A 24,777-nucleotide genomic window follows, 5' to 3' on the forward strand; every position below is an offset into this window, starting at 1 on the left:
TCAACAGAGACATGTATGCTTTCTCTATTCCTTCCATGCTCCTGTTCTCCTGTTAGCACAAAGGTTTGTGCTTTCAGATGGTGGACTGGAGCCAAAACCTGACCCTGGTCTTCTACAAACTAGCAAAGGAAAACAAACAAAAAATGCCCCAAATCAACCACAAAATCTTTTAACCAGGATCACTTCTCCAGCCTAGTTTACTGCAGGAACAAAATTGCATATCAGATGGTGCACAGGGGTCTAAATGAGCAGGTTTCTTTCAGGCAAAGGTGGGAGCAGACTTTTGAAAGGGCAGCACAAGACCTAGAACTGGAGAATGTGAGCTAAGGAACAGTTTTCCTCTGCTATCCTGCTCCATGTTTGTTTAGCACTGCAACTGCTTTTGGAGTACCAAAAGAAAATACTTACCAGCTTTGGCACAACTGCAGAGTCAACACAACTGAGAGAAACATTCTGTTCCTTCTCTAAGTATTATCTGTGTAGAAATCAAAAAAGGTAGAATTTTTATTCTTAACTGAGCTTTTTGGAACCTCTTCCCTCAGTTTGCCAAGTGGTAGGAAAACCCCTACCATTTTCCTGTTCAATTCAGGATGAATAAATACAGATTCCTGCCATGCAGCTTTCTCAGAGCAGGTTATGCTTCACGGTTCAGTTAAAATGCTGAAGTTGTTGTTGAAATAAATATCTTTGAGAAGACATTGGACAAGGCTTTCTCTGCAATACTTTCTTTAAAAATAAATTGTACAAAGCTATTGCATTTCTGAGACACAGCTAATCCATTTTGGCCTGAATTTCTTTCCTTCACGAAAGCAAATCTCAATCCTGGTGCATAATTTATGATCTTGGCGTCCAGCCCAAACATATGTACAAGGTGAAATCAGTTTTGCATCTGTTTAACTTTTTGCACATGAGTGGTCTAATTTGATTTGGTCTGATGAAACGACTCATGCGAAATCAAGTGTTTGCAGAACAAGGGTCTCAGACAGTAGGGTTCTGGAGGGAAGTAGCTTTATAAGGCACCTAGCACATTAAATGGCTTTTTTGTTTATCTGGAAGAACTGTCTGCTGTATGGCTCTAGTACAGGGTGAAATGAAGTACAAAATAACACTTCTTGTAGTCTAGGTCAGATTTTCTATTGCATAATACTTGGGCACAATTGCAATAAATGTAACAATTCATTAATTGTAAGTTTATTTAAAAAAAAAAAAAAATCTGGGAATCTTTTCAGGTTCAAGGAAAACCTCCTTACTCCTTCATTAGAGGCTACCAGCTCTTGGCTATCCGGGAGCCATTGGCCAGGTTTAAAACTGTTGCTTGTATGTGCTAGATACTCTTGAGAATTTCTAGCCTCTTATCAGGACAGAACTATGTTCTTCTGGAGCCTGATTGTTCAGTGAAATTCAACACTTCCTCTAAGGAAGTGTTATCTGGGTAGCAATGTAGCTAATGATCATCTTCCCAGGACAAAGTATCAGTGTGTCAGGGAAAGGAACTGATTTTTTTTTTTTTTTTTTTTTTTTTGCTGCTCTCCTGTCTTATCTTCCTGTACTGTCTCACATCTGTCATCCTGAACTCTGGCTAATTTCTTGTCTTGTAACTTTGCAGCCATAGGCTGAGCAGTTGTGCTGAGATTGCTATTTGTTGAAGGTGTTTGTATCCAGTGGCTGACTCTTCTGGGTTATTTTGATCTCTTCTCATTCTCCCTACATCTGCTATAAGAGTTTAGGAAATAGAGAGTGAGGTAGACAGTGAAGAGACTCAAGGAAGGGAATGAGAGAGGCTGCAAGATCTGATGATAGGAGCATTAGGCATTAAAAAGTAGAACTTCAGGGGATTTGTACTGTGAGAATGTAGTCTGGGAAGGATAGATAAAACAGGAAGGCTTGGAGTATGAGTGCTGTTAAGGCAAGGGAGTGTCTCCAAAAATGTCAGTGTACAGAAGACCAAAGTAAAATGGAAGTGAAAATGGGAAAAGAAAAAAAAAAAACACAACTAAACCCAAAGTTAGAATGAGAATATAAAGGAAGAACTATACCTTAAAGATGAATGGTTTTGTTGGCCTTTCCCTCCTATCCTTCTGCCCCTGAAAACATCCTAAAATAAAAACAATTTTAAGGAGCTCAGAATGTAGATCAAGGCATGTGATTGTAAGTATTTGAAATGTATTTTTTTGTTTGAGACATTATGCACATGACTTTTGCCGACATTTAGGCAGGAGGCATCTGAAAAGAAAGCGTGTCTGTGAAGTTCATTGCACCTGATTCAGGTCTCTCTGAAACTGAAGACTACAGTATGCTTTGAGGCTAGAGAAGAAAATACTGTAGATGAAAAATTGTGCTCTGAACTACCGAAACATGAATCTTATTGCATCAGCTGAAGATACTGTCTAATACAGTGACTGGAGGAAAGCTGTGGCCTTAAAGTGTTTAAGCTGTAGAAGGTTTTTTATTACTGAGGTCTTTTTTTGTGCTCTGCAGTTTTAAGTGTATGCAGAGAAAGCAAGTAGCAGAAGTCTTGGTGTTGCAAGGAAACTGTGCAAGGAAAAATGCACAGTACTGACTTCAGATAACTGAAAACTTTTTGGTCCCACAAACAGATACACTTTAATGAGATGGTTATCTCTTTTACCAGCACGTGGGATTCCTGCTGAGGGGAAGGTTCTGAATGCTGAAACTCAAAAAGAAAACGGTTTTACTGTATGGTTCTCAGAAGAGCATTTGAAATATTAACAAACCTCCTCATCTCTAATTCATTCAGGGATTTAGCAAGTGAAACTAGAACATAATCATCTCCATGTCTTGAATAAGTTATTGCAGCCTCTGATATTATTTCATTTTGATTGGACGAATACCAGTGTTTCCTACTTAAATCCCCTTTGCCTTAAAATGTGCAATTTTTAATCCTTTAGAGTTTTGTGCAAATCAACTGCCCCTAATTTACATCTTGGCTAATACAAAGAATTTGGTAATTGCAAGAAACTTCAGTATGTAGTACTTAAGACTGTATGGCAAAAATCTCATGTGGACTGTAATTATTGTAGGTAATTCATTTGTTAATTGATTTCCTGAATTTGCAGCTGATAACATTTTTGTGTTTTTTTTAAATACTGAAATGAATATTAATGTGAATTGTTCACTCTTGCTAGGATTATGAGCGTTTTCTGTTGAATAAAAAATAAAAATTGTGGAGTTCTTTATTTGTAAAGCATTTTTGATGAATAAACCTTATTTCCATGGTAAATTTTCATAAACATATTCTCTTTGTCTCTTTTCAGTCACCTGCACATAGCTATTCAAGCTATGACTCTGGCAAGAATGAGAGTGTAGGCAGAGGTGCTGAAGATCTGTCTCTCAATCGAGGAGATGAGGATGAGGATGACCATGATGAGCAGGAAGATCCTGAGAAGGTTAATGAATCAGATGGGGTAGAAGCTGAACGACTGAAAGCTTTTAATGTAAGTCCTCTTGCACTCATCTTGTTTTCTTCCACTCTTCCTTTTATGTTCTTATTTATGGGTAAGTTTGACAATATTCAAGGCATGTTAATTTAATTTGCAGAATTTATTTTGATTATTATTTTAATGCACATTAAAGTCTTGCCAACAGCCAACAGATTTACTGTGGTTTATTTAGCATTTTTAAGGCAGAGTGCCATCTTTACCAGTGAGGACATCAAAGCTTTGTTCTGTGCGTGCACGTGTGCCCATGTGTGTGGATGTGGATGTCTGTGCATGTTCACCCATTGAATGGAAAGGGGCTGTAGCTAGTTTGTCAGAAGACCATTCCAGTGGTCAGCTGTTCTCTTTTTGCTTTCTCAATGTTTGTAATTATGCATGAAAACACGACCAATTGTTCAAACCAAGACAAAAAAGTGAGAGTCAGTTCAATAAAATGATTAGCAATCACAGCGTATTGTTAATAATGAAACTGAAGTAGTGCCTATTTCCACAATCTGTTCTGGTTTATCTCACAAGTTCTGTATCCTATAGATTCTTCTTTTCTTGTCTTTTTTTTTTTTCCTTCCTTTTTTTTTTTTTTTTTTAATCAGCCCCCCCCCCCCCCCCCCAAAATAACCCTTTAAAGAACTGTTTGCTTAATATTTCTGGCTTCCCATTACAAAGCTCTTCAGTGGATAGAAAAAATGTCTTCCTATCAGTAATCAAGACAGGAAGCTAGGAAGAGAAGAGAGCCGCCCTCCAAACCCATCTCCTCTGTCTCCCTCTTGCCAACAGATGTTTGTCAGGCTGTTTGTAGATGAAAACTTGGACCGAATGGTCCCAATCTCTAAGCAGCCCAAAGAAAAGATCCAGGCTATCATTGACTCATGCAGGCGACAATTCCCTGAGTATCAAGAGCGTGCCAGAAAACGCATACGTACTTACCTCAAGTCCTGCAGGCGGATGAAAAGAAGTGGTTTTGAGATGGTGAGTTTTGATTTAAAACCCAGCCCTAGTTTCCATCAAAACCCCATATGTAAATCCATGGCACTATTTTGTTTTCATCTTAGTGTCTTTCCTTTTTTTTTTTTTTTTTTTTGTTCATTTATTTTTTTGGTTATACCAGGTCAGAGGTTTCTTTTTCGCTCCTTCATTCTTCCTGAATTTATTCCCTTTGTTCACTGGTTTGAAAATGCTTTCTGACACTAGAGTTCACTGGGTGAACTAGTATGGATGTATAGGAAAAGAAGATTAAAGCAAGGCGTAAGGAGGGAAACAAAATGATAATGTACACAGTGACATATTTCCTATTGCAGATTTTAGTTGGAGATTTTTGCCTGGAAAAATCTTGCAGTAAGACACTTTTTTTCCTTTAAAATGCCTCTGCTAACCAGATTTCTGAGCTCTGTAAACAGTAGATCCAGCTAGAGAAATGCTATACCCAAGAAAATGCCCAGTGTAGTAACATCACACTGACAATCAAGACTTTCTTGTACATTTTAGCCTATTAACTTAGGAGTAAAAGTTACTCCTCTGAAATCATTCAGTTGATATATAGGTGTGCAGAGCACATTAAATGGTTTTAAAACACAGGCATCAAGCTTACTGGTTTAGTAATTGTAATGGAACTAAACCTGTGAAAATTATGATAGTCTGCAACTGTCAGTGTTTTCAGACATTAACGTTTTAATATTTTGCAGTAGCACAAGAATGGGTGAATTATGAGTCTTCTCACCGATTGGCAGCTTCATGATCTCTAAAAGTACTTGTATTTCCAAGCCCCAGGAAAATCAGAAGAAATTATTCAGCTACACACCTTGTGTGATGTCTTATCTATCTCTCTGGCCTTTAGATCACAATAAAATCACCTCATCATTACAAATAGATATCATTTAGTGATTAAACATATCATTTTTTTTAATTAATCACCTGCAAACCCATTTGTTGTGTTAAAAAATTACTGGAGATGGTTGAAATTTACTGTTTCTCTCTTTCTGTCTTTTTCTTTCCTGCAGTCTTTGCAGAAAACCTGTGATTTCCATATGCTGTTTAAGATGTTAGTTGACAGTTTTAAGAACAAAATATGATGTGTATTTATAGGGTAACACCACTATTAGATAATGCAAAACCCAGAAAAAACAGAAACCAAGCCTTTGTATGTGTTTGTGATTCTAATTGACTGCATGGGTTTATGGAGACACTGGGTTAACACTGTTTCTGAACAATGGAGATGGAGAGAGACAGGTAGAATAAAGGACATCTGTACAGGTGGACGTGCCAAAGATTGACTGGTGATGTGCATGTCAGATTGTATGCCTTCCAAAATAAAAGAAGGAAAACCAGAAAGTAAACACTGTCTACAATACACTAAGCAGCATTAAATTGCATCTACTCCCTCTGGCTGAAACTAACTCAACAAGTTCAGCTTCCACAATGTCAAACATTTTTATTTTGCTGTACTTTCAGTTGAAGGTCTTTACAGAATTAGCTAATGCTAGCGAGTCTCCTCACTGTTCAAATTTCTGGCCTCATGACTGTCATTATTCACACTGATGAGCAGTTATGTCAACTGGCTTGGGTTTTGTCATCTGAAAGACTTGTGCAACTGTTCTGCAATATGAATAAGGGGCTTACAGCCTGACTCATAAGGGCTAGGTTGGCTTGACTTCAGTGCACATTTGCAAATGTTACTTTATATGGATGAAGGTTGTGGAATCAAATTTATTCCTGGGAGGGGAGAAAGAGCAGAAATAGCTAGGAACATGATCCAAGTAGGTGATGTTTCTGTTTCAGGAATATTCCCTGTTTTTTATAATGCTACAGTTTATGATGGCCTTTATTTCTCTTTAAACAACCAAATTGCCCTCTAAAATATTGACTTTGCTGCCCATGAATGGAAGTGACAAGCCACTGGAGCTCATGCCAAAGATTTCAGCCCTCCTGGGCCTAAAGAGAAATCTGCCCTGCATCCATGTTTGTAGGTAGGAAAATGAGCCAAAGAATATCCAAAGTCTTTGGAGGAGCTCCCATTAACTTCCTAAGAGAATAAATGGTGTTTGATGTTTATGTCTTGAATAATTCTAAAATGTAATATGTATTCATGTGCTGGTTTTAATTATTTTCAGATTTCTAAATTAGTGTATCAGCAGCTCCTAATTTTTTTTTTTTTAAATGCTACCATGGACAGAGGCACTTGGCTGTGGGATTATTTTGAATGTACTTGGCATTTTGACAGTGGAAAAGAATCTCTTTGCATAATAACGTTTGTTGAAAACAATCACAAAGGGACATGTTGGTGCTAATTTGAATAAGGTGCTACCCTCAAATATAGCAAAACAGGATAATGATCTCCTCGGGAGCAGCAGTGATACTGTCATTACATTAAATAGGCTGTCACATAATAATCTCCACAGGAGATGTCTTTTGCTATAGACATATTAAACACAAGTTTTTCATTTTGTTCAGGCTCAGAATGCTACATTTTGAGCATCTACTTGCAAGAAAGAGAGTAATCTCATGTATGGCATGTGACAGTTCAGACTGTGTGTGGAACAGTGCTGCTACTACAGCATCATATTGTAAAGTGAAAAGGAAATGTAAACACTAAGTTAAATTAGTGTAAGACTTGCATGGTAAAGATGAAAAAGCATGCCTGAAGCCTGCTTCTGTCAGTTATTTGCCATCTGTAATCCAAATGACAGTTCTTGCTGCATAACAGGCCAGCTCAAGCTCTGAGGCAGTGGGAAAGGCTCAGTCTCATGAGTGTTCACATTGTTAATTAATGTGTTTCTCAGTATTAATATTTTTAAGAGATTGCATATAGATGTTGTGCTTCTGCTTATGACAGTTATCCATGGACTCCAAGGCAGATTGCATAGCTTCTTGTTATAAATATTCCTTTGAGGAGTTATCTTTCTACCTTGGAAATGTTTTCCCCATTTGACTGTTTAGCTTGTAGTGCTGAACAACCATATCCTGCAATAAGGCACTGTCAAGGTTTTTATCTTGAATTGTAAGATCTTCTCGTTGTCTCTTGCTTATGGACTATAGACAATGTTATCTTACTAAATTCCATGGTCTTGCTCAGAGTCTTTCATTGGGAGGGAGGTTTGTCAAGTCCTGAGTCGTTCAAGAGGAGACTGGATGAGGCACTTAGTGCCATGGTCTAGTTGATTGCTTAGGGCTGGGTGATAGGTTGGACTAGGTGATCTTGGAGGTCTCTTCCAGCCTGATTGATTCTATGAAGTCACTGGCTTTTGGATAGGCTCTCTAAGCTGTGCTTCCACCTGAGCTATACAGCAAAAGGAAACCCTTCTTCCTGCACTGCTGTAATATAAAGCAATAGTATTATGCATTGGAGAATAAATGTCAGTCATAAATGGTTTTCACTGTCCAAAGACAAGTTAGCATGTGTCAGGGAAGAGACACAGTATGCCTGAAGATAGTTCCTCAGTTACATCCCAGAGTTCATCCCAGCTCCTGCTGTTCTACCACCAACTTCAGTAACAAATAACTAAGCTCTGTATGTTTCACTGCTGCTGTCACTTGGTTGTGCCAGTTGGCTGTTAGAGGTGCCTTAGCAATATGCAACTGTGTGCACTGATTGAGGTGTTTTAAATGTGTCTAGTGGCTTGGAGTGCTTCTAGATTGTGATTGAGCAACTGTTTCCAGAGGTGTGTGTGGGGGTGCTTCTAAAATCTGCCTTGTTAGGATTTCCCAGGATAGATGTCTACACTCTGGTTTTTAAGTTTTAACTTCAGAGAGGAAAAGCTTTGATTATTTAGTGAACTTAGTGCTCAGTAGTCCAGGCCTCTTGTGACTGGAAAGGTCATAAGCATTTTCAGGAAGATGAGGGTCTGTGCATGCAGGGCTGCATACCTAACCTGGGATGCATTAAGAAAACTATCACAAGAACAGTTACCTGAACATCTACACAAAATACTAGAGCTGTTGTGATGTTTGTACTGTACCCCAGGATCTGTCAGTTGGTCACTTTCTGAGCATCTTGCTCTTGTTTAACAGTGGTTAGCTTACATAAGTCTGATGGGCAGCCTGATGGGAAAAAAGGCAAAGATACTTTCTGACAAATACTGATTTTTATTTTTTTTTCCCCATTAGGTCTTGCCATATCCTTAAAATAATCTAGACACAGTTACCCTAAGGCTTTTAAATACTTTCTTACACCCACAGGGCAGTTAAGTGAATGCTCATGTGATTTTTTTTTTTTTTTTAAGAGCTGCCTTTTAAATCTGTCTCACGATACCTTTTTATCTTTTCAATAATGTTTGCAAATATAGGCAATTTTGGAAAAGTGACTGGTAGAAGTTACACTTTTTTTCAGTAACCTTGGAAAATGTGAAAAAGTTAGCTTTGAAAAAGGTGTGATAGTTAGGAGAAGGATGAACAGTAAAAAATGAAAGTGGCTAAACATTACTGAATGTTTTTTTTTTTGAAGTGTCTTCTGCCCCTTAAGAAAATATTTCTAGTGATTTCTTTGAATTTTTTGGTAGGAGTCTTTGCAGTCACAGGGCTGCAAGGTGGAGCAAAATCTATTAAACCCCAGACTGTAATGCAGTGCAGCAAGCACTAAAATGCTAATCCAGTTGTTCATGTTTCATTATTCTCTACTAACTCGCAGTGATAAAAGTACATCCGACAGAGTGCAGTGCTGTACTTCAGTCTGTAAATTTAAAAACACTCTGTGGAAATATTTCTGAATCTTTTGTGCAGTGTAGGACAGTTCTGTGTCATCCATTTCACTGCATTACATTCGAAATTAGAACACAGCAGTTGTTTAGATTCTGTACAGTAATACAGGAATTATGTGACTGTGCCAAAAAGGGTATTTTATGTTTCCCGTGAGGATACTACAGAGATACCTCACTTTAAACAGAAGGCTGATGATCCGGTGTGCAGTTGGTGTTTTTTTCAGTATATTGGAAGTGTTAGTTTCTTTTATATTAAAGAATAAGAGATTATACTGATAGAGCTAATTTCTAGAGACTCTAGGGCAAGGATTTCACATTTCAAACAATAAAATATCAGCAACCTTGCAGGACTCTTCCATAACTTTGGAGAGGCTGTTGAGGGCCAGATTGAAAAACCATCGAAGTCATGGAAGCATCTTCCTTAGCTTAAATGTTCTTTAAAGCAGAACAGCAGTTATTTGACCACAAAAAAGTGTCAGCTAACTTCATTTTTAATCTGCAGAAGTGTATCTGTCAGTAATTTGTGTATCTTCAGGAAGAGATAAGGAGTTGGGTGCATAAAGTTTTCCTGTCATTTTGCACAGAAACGATCTTAGAACCATGCAGCAGTGCCTGTTCAATATGGTGGTTAAGTGTTCTTGTCACTTTGTCATTGTTGTCACCTGCAGGCTGTGTGCTGGTCTCAAGAATCAGGTTTAAGTTACCTTGAAACACAGTTTCAAATAGGGGAGGACTGAAGGAGGTTGGTCATCTCTGTTGGGCTACTGAGGGAATTTCAACCACTTCCTGAATGTCAGTCACTTCAAAAGATGTTAAAAGCAGAGGCATTCACTTGAAATCTAGCAGGTTTGCCTTACATCTTCTGTCAAAATGCTCTTCACATACGTTGTGTTAGAGACAGAACATGACTTGTGTGTCAGCTGAAGAGACATGCAACACCAAACCCTGAAGCTTTCACACCGTGGCTGCTGTTGTAGTGTAGCCACAAGCAGTGTTGTGTTTCCAAGTAAATGTGAAGGAATTCTGTGTACTGCAGCTGAGTGATGGACAGAGGCATGTAGTCTTCTAAGAAGGTCTGTATTAAGCTGTTTACTAGATTCCTTCTAATTTTTATTAATCTTTTCACCTGGGAATTACTGGAAGGTTTTCACGTGCCTCTATTTCTGTCTGTCCGTTCAAAATGACAGAAATGTCCTGATGTCCTGGGTTACCAGGTTAACTTCTAATTCTGCCATGTGAATCATCTCTCTGGGTAGACTGAAGCTTAGAGGCTTTCTTCTCCATTGTTTCACCCCTGGGTAGTTCCAGTATAGTTATTTCCTGCTTTACATCACCATGAAGTGGAAGAAATAATGGACTGAGGCTGTGAGTGCTATGTGTTAAACAACACTAGGTGTGTTCTGAGCAGCTAATGCTGGCTGGGAATGTTTGCTAATGCTGTATTTGGGGGAGGTTGGTTGGTTGATTTCTTTTTCTTCAAGAAATGTTAGTTTGGCAAAGGTTTTCTTTGTGTTGACATACTTCAGTAGAACGAAACTTGATTTCCTGCTGGTCCAGTGGGCAAGTTGTGCATCCAGGGATTGAGGGCAAACTGGGAGCCCTTGGAAATAAGGGCTCCTTAGCTCTCACATCTCTTACTGTAGTCCCAGAGACACAGGAACCAGCTCTCAGCTCTGCAGAGGAGAGCCTGGGAACCTATAAAATGCTGGTTTGGCTGAGATCTTCAGGCTGCCTTCTGCAGAATTCAGTGACGTTGCTTTTGCTGTGTTTTCCGAGGCTTCAGACAGGGAGCTGAGAAATGGTCAGAACCCTACAAGGACTGGAATGCTTGAGCTTCTAGCAGAAGTGGTTTTATAGCTGGTAGTCATGACATCATGAATAACCAGATCATGAATAATCAGAAGTATAGGAGATGAGGAGGTTAAGCTAAGCCAGAAGTGGCCTCTGAGCTTAGAAGATGGGACTATTAATTCAGTTTGTTTAGAAACATTTTTTTAAACAGTGCTTATTTCAAAGCAAATTTTGCTCTTAGGCAAGCCTTTTCAAAATTTGTCTTTTTGGCATTTCACAGATATGGTATTTCATGGAACAGAAAATCCTCTTTGTAACAGCTCTGCTTTTAGTGACACAGGACTGCATTCATCTTCTCAGTCAATGCCAGACTAGTGCTCTGCCTGAGTTGATAGAGCCTGAACCTTAATCAAATTATTTTTCTCCTGTGCTGCTTTGGAGTATTTTACTCCCCAGGTGACTCAGCCATGCATTCATTATATTCTCCCAAAGATCCATGCTAGATAGTTCTTGACATGAGCATATCAACAGCCAGCTGCAGTGACAAGTGAGGGAAATTATGGGTTAACACACATTTCAAGAGGAATTACCTGGAGATTTCCTCATTTTTGCAGATATTAACTCTGAGTTCAATATTTCAACAGTGAACACATAACCACTGCACTCCTTTTCAGAGAGAAGTACATGACTAGTTGGTTTGTTTTTGGGTTTTTTTTTTGGCAACTCTTTAATCTTATATTTTATTAAAAACACTTCAATAAACCTCCCCCATAAAGAAATAAGCTGAGGGAACTTGAGTTCATTTCACTTTTTGATGAGAACATCATTTTTTTTGGGCTCATATGTCACCTTCTAAAAAGCCATTGCTGTGCAGATATGGTTATAGCTCTAATTAAAGCCTGAGCTAGAGGAACTTAACAGGTGTTTACTCACTATCTTTTCAAGAATGTCACTCTGTAGCCAATGCTAAAGGATCACACTGGAGACTTCCATCATACCTAAACCAGTGGCATGTTCACTGATACTTGGACACCTAACAGATGGAGGGAGGCGGAATAATAAATACAACACTTTGTCAGTGAACCCTTTCCACAAAGACTGACTCCCTCCTCTGGAGCTCTGAGGGAGGTATCTGCTGGTACTGTAATGCTGTAATGACACCAGGGTTTAACATTGGGGGCCCTCCTCTCTTAGGCTGAAATATTCTCAGAACTGGAAAAGAGTTCAATAGTTGGTTCCATCAAATCAGTCCAAGTATGTGTTGTTGTGGTGTGGCAGGCTCTGATGGACTGTATCACACAATTGTTATGATGATGCCAGGGAGCTTGTGCTTGTCTGACAGGGGAGAAATAAACCTGTTGTACTAGTGAGGGAGATCCATAAATCCCTGCCTGTCTCTAAAAGCTAGTTTGGCCTCTGGTGGTCCCATGCATTAGAGAAAGTACAGTATCAGATTAAAGATGTGGTGTTCTGCAGAGCACATCTGAGGTCTCTAAATGGACTTTAATGTTTTTAAAGTAAAAATGTAGTATTAGTAGGGATTGGTTCCTCATTTTCTTTAATACTGTGAAAGAGTTGAGCCAATATAATGAATCTGTTCTGAGGTTGTCTAAGAACTGAATGAAAATACTTCAAAACTTCCTTCCAAAGCTTGGTGACATTTCATAGCAGACCCATATATGTACTTTTATGAGCAAGGTAAGACTCTTAAATAAAGATAAAGCAAAACCAAACCCCCAAAACCAGCCAAAAGCAAACAACAAAACCACCCCAACATATGGACAGTTTCTCAGTAGATATAAATTTACATAGAGCTTTTGAGTTCAGTGAAGCTTTGAAAATTTATGGAAGTTCAGAACTTTGTTCAATAAATTTCAGTCTGTGGAATGAGTTTATATGTATACCAGCAGCTGTGTTATTACTCCATTTTCTTTATTTTCTTTGTAGCCCAGATATATCTTTGTGCAATATTGATTTGTTTTATTGTGAGCTTCCTCTTCCAGAAAGATTGTTTTGCATGTAATTAGGAAAAAAGAGATGTGTAAAATATTCCTCATAATGAAATGCTGGGGAAGATCATCCTGGAGTTCACAACCAGCAACAGAACTAAAAGGGTTTTAGCATTTTCTTGTTTTGGGGGGATTCATTGAACCTTTAACCTAAACCATGGAAATGCTATGAAGTTAGTAATGAGAGGTTTTGAATCAGAAAAATGAACCATTATCTAGCTGAACCACAAAATATCGACGATGTAATCAAAAGAGAACCAGATTATTTGCATAGGCATTTTAATCACATCAGTCATGTTGCAGCAGGGGACGCAAATATTCATATACTACAAATCGAGACTGCTCTGAAATGTTCTGACAATCTGTTATGTTTTGAGTGATGTTTCAGCCCTATCACTTGGGGTTTTTTGTTTTGGTTTGGGTTTGTTTTTTTTTTTAATGGCTATAAAAAAACACTACTCATCTCTGTCACATGCTGTACAAGATAAAAAGCCTTTCAGTTTTCTTAACAAGAATCAGACGGCCAGGGTGCTGCTGGAACGCAGAGAATATGCCACTGTCTGTTCAAAGTACAGCTTAATGAGCCAGACTAAACACACTGGACAATAGAGCTGTGGGGGGAAAGGGCTTCTCGTGGATCTATGGATCAGCTGCAGCTCTAAGACCTAACTAGTTTCATTTTTCATCTTTACAAGTTCCATTTCCCTGTTTTGTTGGTATAAACTGCATCTCAATGAGCGGACTTTCCTGCCTCGCTGCTGGTATTGTGTGCTTTGACACAGGGGATCGTGGGTGACGCGAGAAATAATCTCTGTCTGTCTTTTTTTTTTTTTTTCTCTCATAGTCACGACCTATTCCCTCACACCTTACTTCAGCAGTTGCAGAGAGTATCCTGGCTTCCGCCTGTGAGAGTGAAAGCAGAAATGCTGCCAAAAGGATGCGGCTGGATAGACAGCAGGTACTGTGTGGAGGGGGGGCTGCCACATCCCTGTTTACAAGCGCACTAGGATGCTGTGCAGAAGTGGGGTGCAATCCCTTGCACCTTGCTTGCTGGCCAGAGCAATTAAAATACAAAAGGTGTAGCTCTTTAAATGAGTTCAGGAGCGTGTCTGTCTCTATTTGCATAAGCTGTATGAGGTTGTCTGGTATATTTACCAGTCCAGCTGGATAAAGCTATATGTTTGCTTTGTAAGGGTTGTAGATTTTGAGGGCAATAGTGTGTAATCTGCATACTGGAATTAAAAGGAACAGAGCAGCCTGTGTATGTAATTTCCATAAATAACAGGAATGGTGTATGTATCCATGAGTCAGTGTGTTTATCTGCGCTCATCCTCTCTTTCAAAATGTGCATGCATTTGTGAATGCAAGGTGAAGCAGTGTAAGTTTCTGAAAATATCTATTTGCTTGAAACACAGAAATTATTGCGGTCTCCAGCAAAAGGCTGTCAATTTTTAGTGAGTCTTTAAAGCGTATATCAACGTTTATTTTCTGTGATTATTCCCCTGTTACAGCGCATGTTAGGATTTAATTCTTTTTAATTTGCTGAGAATTGTGTTTGCTTTCAATTTTTAAAAATCAAACTGGTAGCTCATTGCAGTCTTTGATTATTTACTTGCTCCACAGATACAGAGAATGTCTCACATTCTTACTGCAAAGATTATTATGCTTTACCTCATAATTCTCACAGAGTCAAATCTGAGCAATATCTCACCTGTCCCTAAATGTCTCTGTCATGACAGATGAACTTTTTTGTAGTAAAGAACATTTTTAAAAGACCGTTTTTGTTTGATAAATAGTCCATTGAGTTCTTTCAGGTCATGCCCTAGCAGATAAATATTTCCTAACTGAAGAAGTATTTCCTGCTATTACCCCTAGAACATTGACAGCAATAGCCACTCTCAGATCCTAAACTATTTCTGTCTTACATTTTCTTGCTAGTTATTTACGTTATTGAGGTACATTTGCCTTAAGATTTATAAATCACATGGGATGTGTTGGGGGTTGGACTAGGTGACCTTTGGAGGTTCTTTCCAACCCGGTCCATTCTGTGATTCTATGATTAAAGCACTGCAGTGTTAAGTATGGCTTAGTTTAGAAGTTATGCTCATTCAGGTTGTGCAGGTTTTATATTCTATTCTGATTCTTTCAGTGGCAAAAAAAAACCAAACAAAAAAAAACCCCAACCAACCAAGCAAAAACCATCCAAGACTATAAAGGTGATGTGCTTTACCCCAAGAAGAACTACAGAAGATTTATGCAAACATGAGTTACTGTCCTGCACAAAACTAGTGGCTCAATTTCTTGGTCCTGCCAGGGGGAGGCAGAGTTTTGGAGGATTTAAATGAGAGAAAGCAGTAATGCTTTCAGGGAGCCAGAGAAACAAAACTATCGAGATAAAACCAAATTATATTGAAACACAAACAATTTTAACACTGCAGGCAGAACTCCAAAGGCGTATTAATAGGATGTAATTTAAAATAATAAATGTTTGTGTTACCACTAGCAATATAGTTACTGTTGAGGGGAGAAGTACTTCACAGAATCACAGAATCATCAGAGTTGGAAGGGACCCCAAGGATCATCTAGTTCTAAACCCTGCTGCCATGGGCAGGGACACCCTCCACCAGATCATTTCACTATTTTTCATTGCAGAGTTAAAAATCTGTAGGCAGAATGGTTCCAAACTGCTCAATCTTAGTTACAAATGTGATGTGAAAGTAGCAAAGCTGCCGAAGAAGAGCAGATGTTGGGTTCTGCTGTCTTCAGCTCTGCCCTGTTACTGGCAGTGAGTTCTGGGAACACTCTGGAGACAGTTGCAAACAGCACCAGCCATTTGACTCAGCAAGCATTAAATTACTTGGATTGAAGTAGCTTTGGTTCCTGCAAAACTATTTGTGAATTCAGGATAGATTTGCTAAATAGTTTTGGCTGGAGAGAAAAAAAAAAAAAAAGGAATATGTGTTAGGTAGCTTCATAAAACTTACAGTGAGAAATTTACCCTGCAGAGTGGAATAGTGAAGTCATTAGAGAAGTTAGAAACCATGGTTCTAGCCCCAGCTCTGCTGTAATTTAATTATTCCAAGTATGTGACATTCACAAAGTAGTCTGAGAGCAAAGCATGCCACAATATTTCTGAGTGGGATAGCAATGTGCAGTGTGAAGCAGTTGCACTGATGTGGAGGTTCTGGACTGCTATTAACAAGGGAATTGTGACACTAAGCAGAGCTACATTACAGCTCTTTTACATGTATCGATTATGTATTGTGAACAGGATTACTTCTTTTGTTGTGTCCTTCACTTTACAAACAGAAATATCCTGGTGCTACTCTCCTGGGCAGTGAGCAGAGGTTGGGATGTCTGTTGTGTGGGCTGCTGCTGCAGAGTCTTCAGTCCTATGGCTCTACATGCTGTCAATCACAGAAATGGAAGTCTTGTTTTAAGAGCTTTGCCACTATAAGTCTGTGCTTCTTCTGAACAGGTGTATCTGTGGTGTAGGCTTTATAAAACCTCATCTTAAAACAGCCTGGAGCAGTGTTGGGCTATGGTGCACTGTGGATGTAATCCACAAGTGGAGGTGGTTTGTCTTGTTATTGTCCTCTTTGAAATGAAGACCAGTGAAAATTCTTCAAAGGAAGAGACAGGAGCAAATAGCAGTTTGTGTACATCAGTTTGTGAGAGGACCTGCCCCTTTATTTTTGCTAAGGAAGATAAGAGAGTGAAACCTTTCCTTGGAAAAGCAAGGAAAATTGATACTAGGAAAAAAAAAACCTGCCTTCACTTATATTTGGACACAAGTGAGTTTTATCACAGCTGACTTTCATTTTGTTGTTTAGTTGGTTAGAATTGATTCTCTTTGCATGCTGTCATGTTGCAAAATTTATGAATGAGCATTATTCTTTTAATTGAAAGAAGACATTTGCTGGGGATCAAGACAAAATGTGAGCTCCTGGGAGCAAGGAGGGAGGATGACTGTGGGAAAGCAGGAAAAGAACTGAGTCACAGAGTACTGTGTCTGTGGAAGTGTATGAACCTTTTTGTGGACTTGTCACATATACTTAGCCAGATCATTTAGAAAATTGATACAGCTTCATTCACTTCATGTTGATTAGTACCAGTTAGGAATCTGGACCTTTGAGAATTCAGTTTTATATTTGTAGATAGGAGAATAGTAGTCACATATGCCTGCCAAGGCAGTGGACTGGGTGTCCTCCTGGATTCAGTCCATATTCTCTTAGCAATTTGACCTCAATTTCAGTGAGTAATGTCATGGAAGGGCTATCATAGCATGCAGAGTTTTTTTGGTCTGTCAAAGGAGTGAACTACTTACACTTCTTTCATCCTTATGCCCCGAGTAATCAGACATGCGGTGTGTGATTCTTTTGTAGTTACGCAGCAAATGACAAGCTGAGCCCAAGGAGAGCTTAAGCTCAGAGGAAAATGAAAATTATCTTGTATGTCTTCCAGCTTAGCAGAGCCATTTCTCAGCCAGAGCTGGTGCATTTTAAATCAGTGGAAGCTTCACAGAGTGCTTGTCAGTCAGTATTTTATGGAATGTGCATGCTAAGGAAAAGGGTTTCTGCATTTTGTAGGGTTGTAAATGTAAATGTCAAGGGTACAGTTTCTTTTTACTCCAGAGACTAACTGAAAATAACAAGCCAGACAAGGTGTTGTCCCTGTACCTTCACTGCACAGGCATCAGAATAATTATTTTCTTGTAAAATTCATGATTTCTTTCCTTTGATTTAATTCTACTCTTCGTTATCACTATCCACAAGGCAAGTGGGAGGTAGTACAATGAATCTATTAGGATATGTGTACATCTCCACGTGTGCATGGGAGACCATTTCCCTTCCACTGAACAAACCAGCTATGTGCTGGTTTATATTACTTTAATTCTTCATATGAGGTAATATTTGGAGATGGTTGCAAGACTACTTTGCAATGCCAAGAGTGTTACTTCATCTCTTTCTCTGCTTTGACTGTTTTCATTCCCTGCTTAGGCATCTCAACAAATGTTTCCTCTATATAAATAGTAAAGCTTCTGATTAAAAAGATATTTACAGATGTGATGTAAGATGTCTGGAGCATATGACCTATGAGGAGCATCTGAGGGAGCTGGAGTTGCTCAACTTAGAGAAGAGGAGGCTGAGGAGAGACCTCATTGCTACATGAAGGGTGGTTGGAGCAAGGAGAAGAGGCTGGCCCCCACCTTATGACAAGTGACAGGTCTATAGTAAACAGGGACATTTAGGCTGGGTGTAAGGAAATATTTCTTCACTGAAAGGGTTATCAAACTTTGGAATGGACTGTCCAGGGCAGTGGTGGAGCCACCATCTCTGGAGGTGTTCAAGTTTCCTGTGGACCTGTGCTCAGGGACATGGTTTAGAGTTGACCCCTCAGTTCTGAGTTAGAGGTTGGACTGGATGATTGTCGAGGTCTCTTCCAACCAGATGAATGTGCAGGTTGTGTTTCTGAGTCTTGTGGAAGCTACCAGCTTCTTTAGTTATAAAAGCTAAACTCAAAAATAATAAAATCCTTGGTTATTTGAGTTTTTGAGTAGATGAGCAAGTCTATGCACAGTGATGCTATGAAGCAGTTCTTTGTGAGAGACACAATGCGTTTTTAAGAAACCCTGTAATTTGTAACCAGGCAAATTAACTATCAATAATCACCACGGTGGAATGAAAGATAATATTTAACCCCTAAGGAAGAAAATTTAATTATGCCAGGTTTACACTGAAACATAAATGGACATAAATTTGTAAAGAGGCACTTTAAACACATTCTTCACCCCCATTCTAGTTTGGGTGCTAAAAGGAAGGCAAATCTAAAGTTTTCAGTCCTTTAGTAGCATATGAATGGGGTGTTAAGAATGTCTTAACATTTAGTAATTTTAACCATATTGCTTTTAGCTGTTAGAGGAGTAGGAGTAGGTGGCTATTAGGTTTCTGCAAAGCAATTATGGCCTAGAGACATGAGCTGGGAGCTGACCTGACATTTGCCTTTGGATAGTTGTCATAGCAGCAACCTGAATAGAGCAGCTTGATACGAATGCTGGTTGCAAACTGGCTACAGGTTCTGTGCTAATACAATACATCTGAATGTTGATACATGTGCACACGTACTGTCACTTGGAAATCACCAATACTCTGTTTCTTTCCATTTATATCTAATTCCTGAATGTTCATTTTTAAAGAAATTGAGGTTGGTGAGGAGTTGGTAATGATCTGCCTCCATACAATTTTTGGTGCCTTTGCTCTGCATGTAGCAAAGGGGTTGACCTAAAGAAAGACTCTTCAAGCACAGTTTTATTAGGGGAAAAAAAAAAAAAATGTATGGCTGTTGTAGACCAGGAGTAGTCTGTGTCTTGATTAAGAAAGAAGGAAATTACTGGTGGATAAATGACAGATAATTGTAAAACTGTTTGGGGAGAAATTAATTACAAATATGAATTTCATTGAGGGCATGGAGCTCCATTGCAGGATCACTGTACCTGGCTTTCAGCAGTGATGGGGAAGACACCCTTAAAACCTCATATTACAAAGACAGATAATTTGTGTTTCAGTTGTCCCACTAATGCACAGCTTCTAAATCTTGACAGTGAGCAATTATTTCCTATAGTACTCTTCAGACAGCAGGAAAGAAGGAGGAAGGGTATATATTTGTGTCTCTGTATGTATGTTGTTGTTGATGTTTTCTTTCTTGTTCAATGTGTACTGCAGCTTCCAGGAGGAAGGAAGAAACAAATGGTAGGGTTCTCAAATGCTCTGTTCGTTCTGTTGTTTATAGTCTGGTCTTGTATCAAGGGCAAATTTGGACAATACTGGTTACAGAAAAGGAGTTATGCAAAAATATCTCCCAGTGGGCACTGGAGAATGCCCTGCTGAGGCTGTGCTTCTGTAGCAGAAAGCTACAAATTCAGAGGGAGCACGAAGAAGCAGTTTTGTTTTGGGAAGGTGGGAGTCTTTGCCACAGCTCTTCAGTACACAGGAAAACCACATCAATGATACAACCTTGTTAGAGGTGGAGGAGAGAGCCAGCCTTCCTGTTGGGTTTCACAGCCTAATTTGCTCTAGAGGATGGGAAAGAAAAGGCACTTGGTCCATGCTGACAAGTGGCAGCAGTGCAGCAGGATGGGGCCATGTCCTCTCTCTGCTGTATATGTATATGAGACCTGAAAAAGCCCAGGTCAAAGTGATTTTTCCCTTCAGAAGAAGAGGCTTGCAGAGTCCTAGATAATAGAAAAGGGCAAAGGGACCTATTTTATTTTTTATTATTTTACTTCTGAGGTTGTCTTTGATTTGCTTTTGTGGTTCCAAATCATAAGCTTTAACCACTGAGGCACAAAATGTTATGCAGGCACCATTTAGCTGCATGTGGATTGTTGTCAAGAGATCAAATTATGTCCTGGTGTTGGGAAACTTAGCTTCCTGTCCAGAATGCACTGCTCATATTGTCAGGGGGAAGAAAATAAGTGGTATGTATTGTAATTTTAAATCCTGCTGCCTTTCAAGGCAGTGGCAAAATTCCTGATTTCAGCAGTGCTGGGTAGGGTTCTGTCATTAGCAGATGCAGCTGGAGGAACTGCTGAGTAGCATAGGGTGTTCCCCCCTGGCCCTCACTGTGCTCCAGCCCAACCTACATTAAATTTGCTATGTGTATTGGAAAGGCATAATGTGCAAGGCATGCAGTTGCAAACAATTTCATGCCTGGGATTTACAGTGAGGCCCTAAGGTGAGCAGCTAATTTTTCACCTCAATACAGAGATCATTAAATTAGAAAATGCTTTATTTTTTCCAGCCTCTTCATGCGGAGCATATATGGTTGAATTTCAGCAGCTATTTCAGAGAACACTTTCAACACCCTGGCCTGCAAAAAGGTCTTGAATGTGAAGTAAAAATGATGCCAATGTAAGGTTTCTGTTCTGGAGGTTGGTTGATAAAGCTGGAGGCTCAGAAATGGAGTGTTGAGCTGCTAGTTGAACAGGTGCTACAGCACAGGCAGGGAATAATTTTGGGTAAATCCCTGTTATTGTGCAGAGCTTGGGCTGGTTTAGTGAAATCAGTGAACACCCAATGTGCATGTGCAAGAGTGGAGTATTTTGGTTTTGACTGATGAATCAGCAAATTTCAAAGACTTTTTAAATCCTAAATTACTCCCAAATTCCAAGTATCAGTTGCACAGTGGATTCAGATGTATTCATTGCTATGGAACAGTGCAGTTCTCCGTGCTGAAAATGTATGTAGAAATGTACACACAGACTGCTTATGTTTAGTAGCAGGAACATATTTGTGATTCAACAACTGGCTTGATGTCCCTAAACTAAGTTTAGAAACCATATTTTTCCATGAAAAAATTTCTGAAATATAATAAGCCATGGGAGCAGGAGCTGAGAGCATTGCCTGGGAGCAGCACCAGCTGCTAAAGAGGCTAGGCACAGGGCAAGGCAGCCAAACAGGCTGTGGCCAGCAGCCCAGGCATTGTGCCAGAAGAATCCTCCCCTGAAATGAGAATATTTGGTGAACAGATTTGTACTGCAGTGCACAAATTTCATGCTTATTACTCATGGTATTTTGTGTTAAGCTTCAGTTTTACTGTCTCCATCAATGAAGCAAATCAGAAAGTGCATCCTCCAAAGGCCAGTTAAAGTTCATTTCTTTGTTTCTTCCAATGGCTTATACTACTCTGGTTTGGTGGCTCTGGAATCAAAAGGCCATACCCCAAAGCATCACTTCTTACCTGCTGAAGCTTTTAAAATACACGACTTACAGTACTGAAGTTAAAGGATGTGCACCGAGTTCTGTCAAAAATTTAGAGCAGGTCTTCTTCAGTAGCAAAACATTTATCTTTCTACTAAATAGTGTGAGACAGGTTGGGAAGGTCAGGAGTGTTTTTAAATACTTTTTCTTTTTAAAAGATTTCCCCCCCTGCCCCCCGCAACTGTAAAAGTCAAGTTGTACCTGAGGCAATGTTCAAAACCAGACATCCTGCATTGAATTCATAGAAAGAATTTTGATTTTTCACAAGATTTAACACAGATCTGAAATAAAGTAATCAGCAATCAAACGCATCAAACAGACTAATATCTGAGCCAGCTGCTGAAATCATGAACCATGTTATATGTCCATGCAAACCAAGTTGAACTGCTTACTCTCTAACAGATAAGAAAACTGGTTTTTAAAAGGCAGCTATTTGTAACTCCCACTGGAATTTACCTGTGGAAGAGACATCATACTGTAAATATAGCAGTAGGCTAGAATCTCCAGCACATGTGGATTTTTGGGCTTTTTTCCTTTTCAAAGCAGAACACACAGGCTTTATTAAATAGGTGAAACTTAGGAAGCTGATTCAGCATTGACCACAAATCCTTCATGTCTAGACTGTCATCTTCTGTATCTTAGTATATCTATCTACATGAATGAAGATTATAAATGAAGAAGTTCCTGTAGATTCTAATATGAAGTGGGTTTGTGCAGTGCCCCTGCCACACCCCTCCAATAGATGTAATAATTTTAAAAGTGAGGGGCAGAAGAGAAATGGGAAGAAGCACTTAAAAGTGCAAATCATACCCCATATTTTTTCAGTAAGACCTTTTTCAGTAGCTGCTGCAGAGCTAGCAGGTGTATGGAAAGCTGTTTTGTGTCAAGAAAAGATGCTGTCAGTGGTGGGAGTAATACCAGTTGTAATGCAGTAGATGAAGAGACCTATATAGTGGGAGGTTTAATTGTGTTGACCGTGATGATATTGTAGTAATAAATCTGCAAAGCTGGCACAAGCACTGCTCTGCTACTCCCACACACTTTCCCCAGCACACTCCCTAAACATTTGTGAGTTTAAAAATTCTCTGTTGGTGCTCTGGTGCCACAGTCCTGCACTGAGGCTCATCCATCCCAGCTGTAAGTGCTGCCCATTGTAGTCACTAAAAACTGGCATGGTGGCAAGGGGAATCAAAATGTCCCTCCCTGTTGGAATGCCTTGCTGAGATAATTTGTTGAGGACAGTACAGATAAGTGTGAAAAGTGCAGAGGAAAAAGAGCTTGATTGTGATCATAGAAGTGTTCTGAATGAGAGGAGCACGTGGCAAAGGAGGGATTTCTCTCTCTTTGCATTCTCCTGGTGCAGCAGGGAGTCCTGCAATGCCTTTGTCAGCACACATCAGTTCCAGGACTACACTGATTCATTTAGCACCCTTACCTGCAGGCAAAACTGCTCTTGGGATGGGAAAAGACAATATTGTTTCCTTGCAGTTTATGTTGTTTCAGTGTGGAAGAAAGGTCAGACATTCAGACTCCTCCATTTGTACTCCCTGGCAATGAGGAAGCAGCAGAAACGATCAGTAGCCATATTCTGCTGCAATGTGATGGCCTCTGCAAAGGAATTGGCTTTGAAAGGGCTGGAGGGGGTGAGTGTGCAGTATCGTAAGAACAAACATGCCATAACCTGGACTTCATTTCCACTGAGGTTTTGCCTTTATTTATTTTGGACTTTCAGTTAATCCAATATCAGTAGGGGCATCTTTGGCCTTGGAGTTCATTATGCAGTGCTTCACTTTTGGAATCAGGCAGGTACCAGATGAGCTGTCTTAGGAGCAGGCTTAGCAAGGTCAGGTCCTGTGGTCCTGAGCCATGAGCTATCTTAGAGAGATACATGGAGGTGACACAGGGAAGGAAAGGATCCTTTTCTCTTCTCTCTGGCCCTGTCTTCTGTGGCACACTGAAGAAGTCAGTGATGCAGTCTCCGTAGAGAAATTATTTCCTTTGAAGGAAAATGTTGGCATGCTAGGAGTGCTTTTTCATGTAATGTTATGTCCATAATGGAGAATTCTAGGCTGAGACTGGTGTGCTCTCCATGTAATAGTGAGATGTCAGACAGAAGCAAGGAGTGGGATACAGGGTACGCACTGCTGGGAAAGGCAGCGATCACTGAGTGTTGAAGAGGACACCTTCCAGACCCTGCAGTGAGATTCAGGAATCCTGTGGCTGTCTTCCACTAAATGCCCTGCTCTGTACAGTAAATGAGCACTTACCCTGGTAGCTGCTTCTCCATGCAGGAGCCAGAAAACTCTGAGCTGAGACTGATGTCTCTCCATGTAATGATGAGATGATAGACTCACAGCTAAAACATGAATGTTCAGCTTAGCTGGAATACCCAGCTCCAACTGAGCTACAAATTGAGTGGTATGTCACACAAGAGCAGGCTTTCTTATTTTTATTCCATACTTGATTTAAGTAAGGAAAAGTGAAGAAAATAATGCAGAGAGTGGTAGAGGAAAATATGGTCTGGATCTGATAGGAGAGGGTGGGAAATACAAAGCTGTTTGGTCCCTAGTTGTTCCTTACAAGAGGAGAAATAGTATGTGCACACCCAAGGACAGCAGTTGTGGATTTCTTGCTTTCACTCCTGTGTCTACCCCTGAATTATCAAAACCATTCCCAATCTGAATAATCTCTGGCATGAATTTTGTGATATCCTGTCTAGGCTTCCAGGATATTGATCATAAAACTAAAGCTGGGTCAAGCATGAAGTAATTAGTTTAATACGTTTAAAGCTAATAGATCCAGTGTTCTGTCAGAACAATGTGTGTCATCCAAGCAGCTGGATCATCACTTAAGATTACCTGACACTTCCCATTAGAACACTAGATATGCAGTTTGGTGATAACTTTATGAACTTCAACCCCCAAGGTTAACATTTATTGTCCTGTATGTCTTTTATCTGTTGAACTCTCTCAGAGAAAACTTCAGCCCTTTTCAAGAATGAGGAAAATTTTCTCCTGTAATTTGATCCTTACAATTCCTTGGTCTTGGCAATATGGAGGTGTCACCTATGTCA

At 39.6% G+C, this 24,777-nt stretch overlaps 1 protein-coding gene across 7 annotated transcripts in view; it reads left to right on the forward strand.

The window, feature by feature from the left end:
• The window catches only part of NOL4 (nucleolar protein 4), a 155,993-nt gene that overhangs the window by 115,869 nt on the left and 15,347 nt on the right, over positions 1 to 24,777 (forward strand). For 3 of the 7 annotated variants that reach the window (XM_054394682.1, XM_054394681.1, XM_054394683.1), the window contains 3 exons: positions 3,276 to 3,455; positions 4,233 to 4,424; positions 13,790 to 13,903. In XM_054394682.1, the coding sequence (XP_054250657.1) occupies positions 3,276 to 3,455; positions 4,233 to 4,424; positions 13,790 to 13,903 (486 nt within the window). The remainder of the gene's footprint in view (positions 1 to 3,275; positions 3,456 to 4,232; positions 4,425 to 13,789; positions 13,904 to 24,777) is intronic. The other 4 variants (XM_054394684.1, XM_054394685.1, XM_054394686.1 and 1 more) reach the window with 2 other exon arrangements.

The sequence above is a fragment of the Indicator indicator genome, chromosome 31, assembly GCF_027791375.1.
Source record: "Indicator indicator isolate 239-I01 chromosome 31, UM_Iind_1.1, whole genome shotgun sequence".
Classification (NCBI taxonomy): domain Eukaryota; kingdom Metazoa; phylum Chordata; class Aves; order Piciformes; family Indicatoridae; genus Indicator; species Indicator indicator.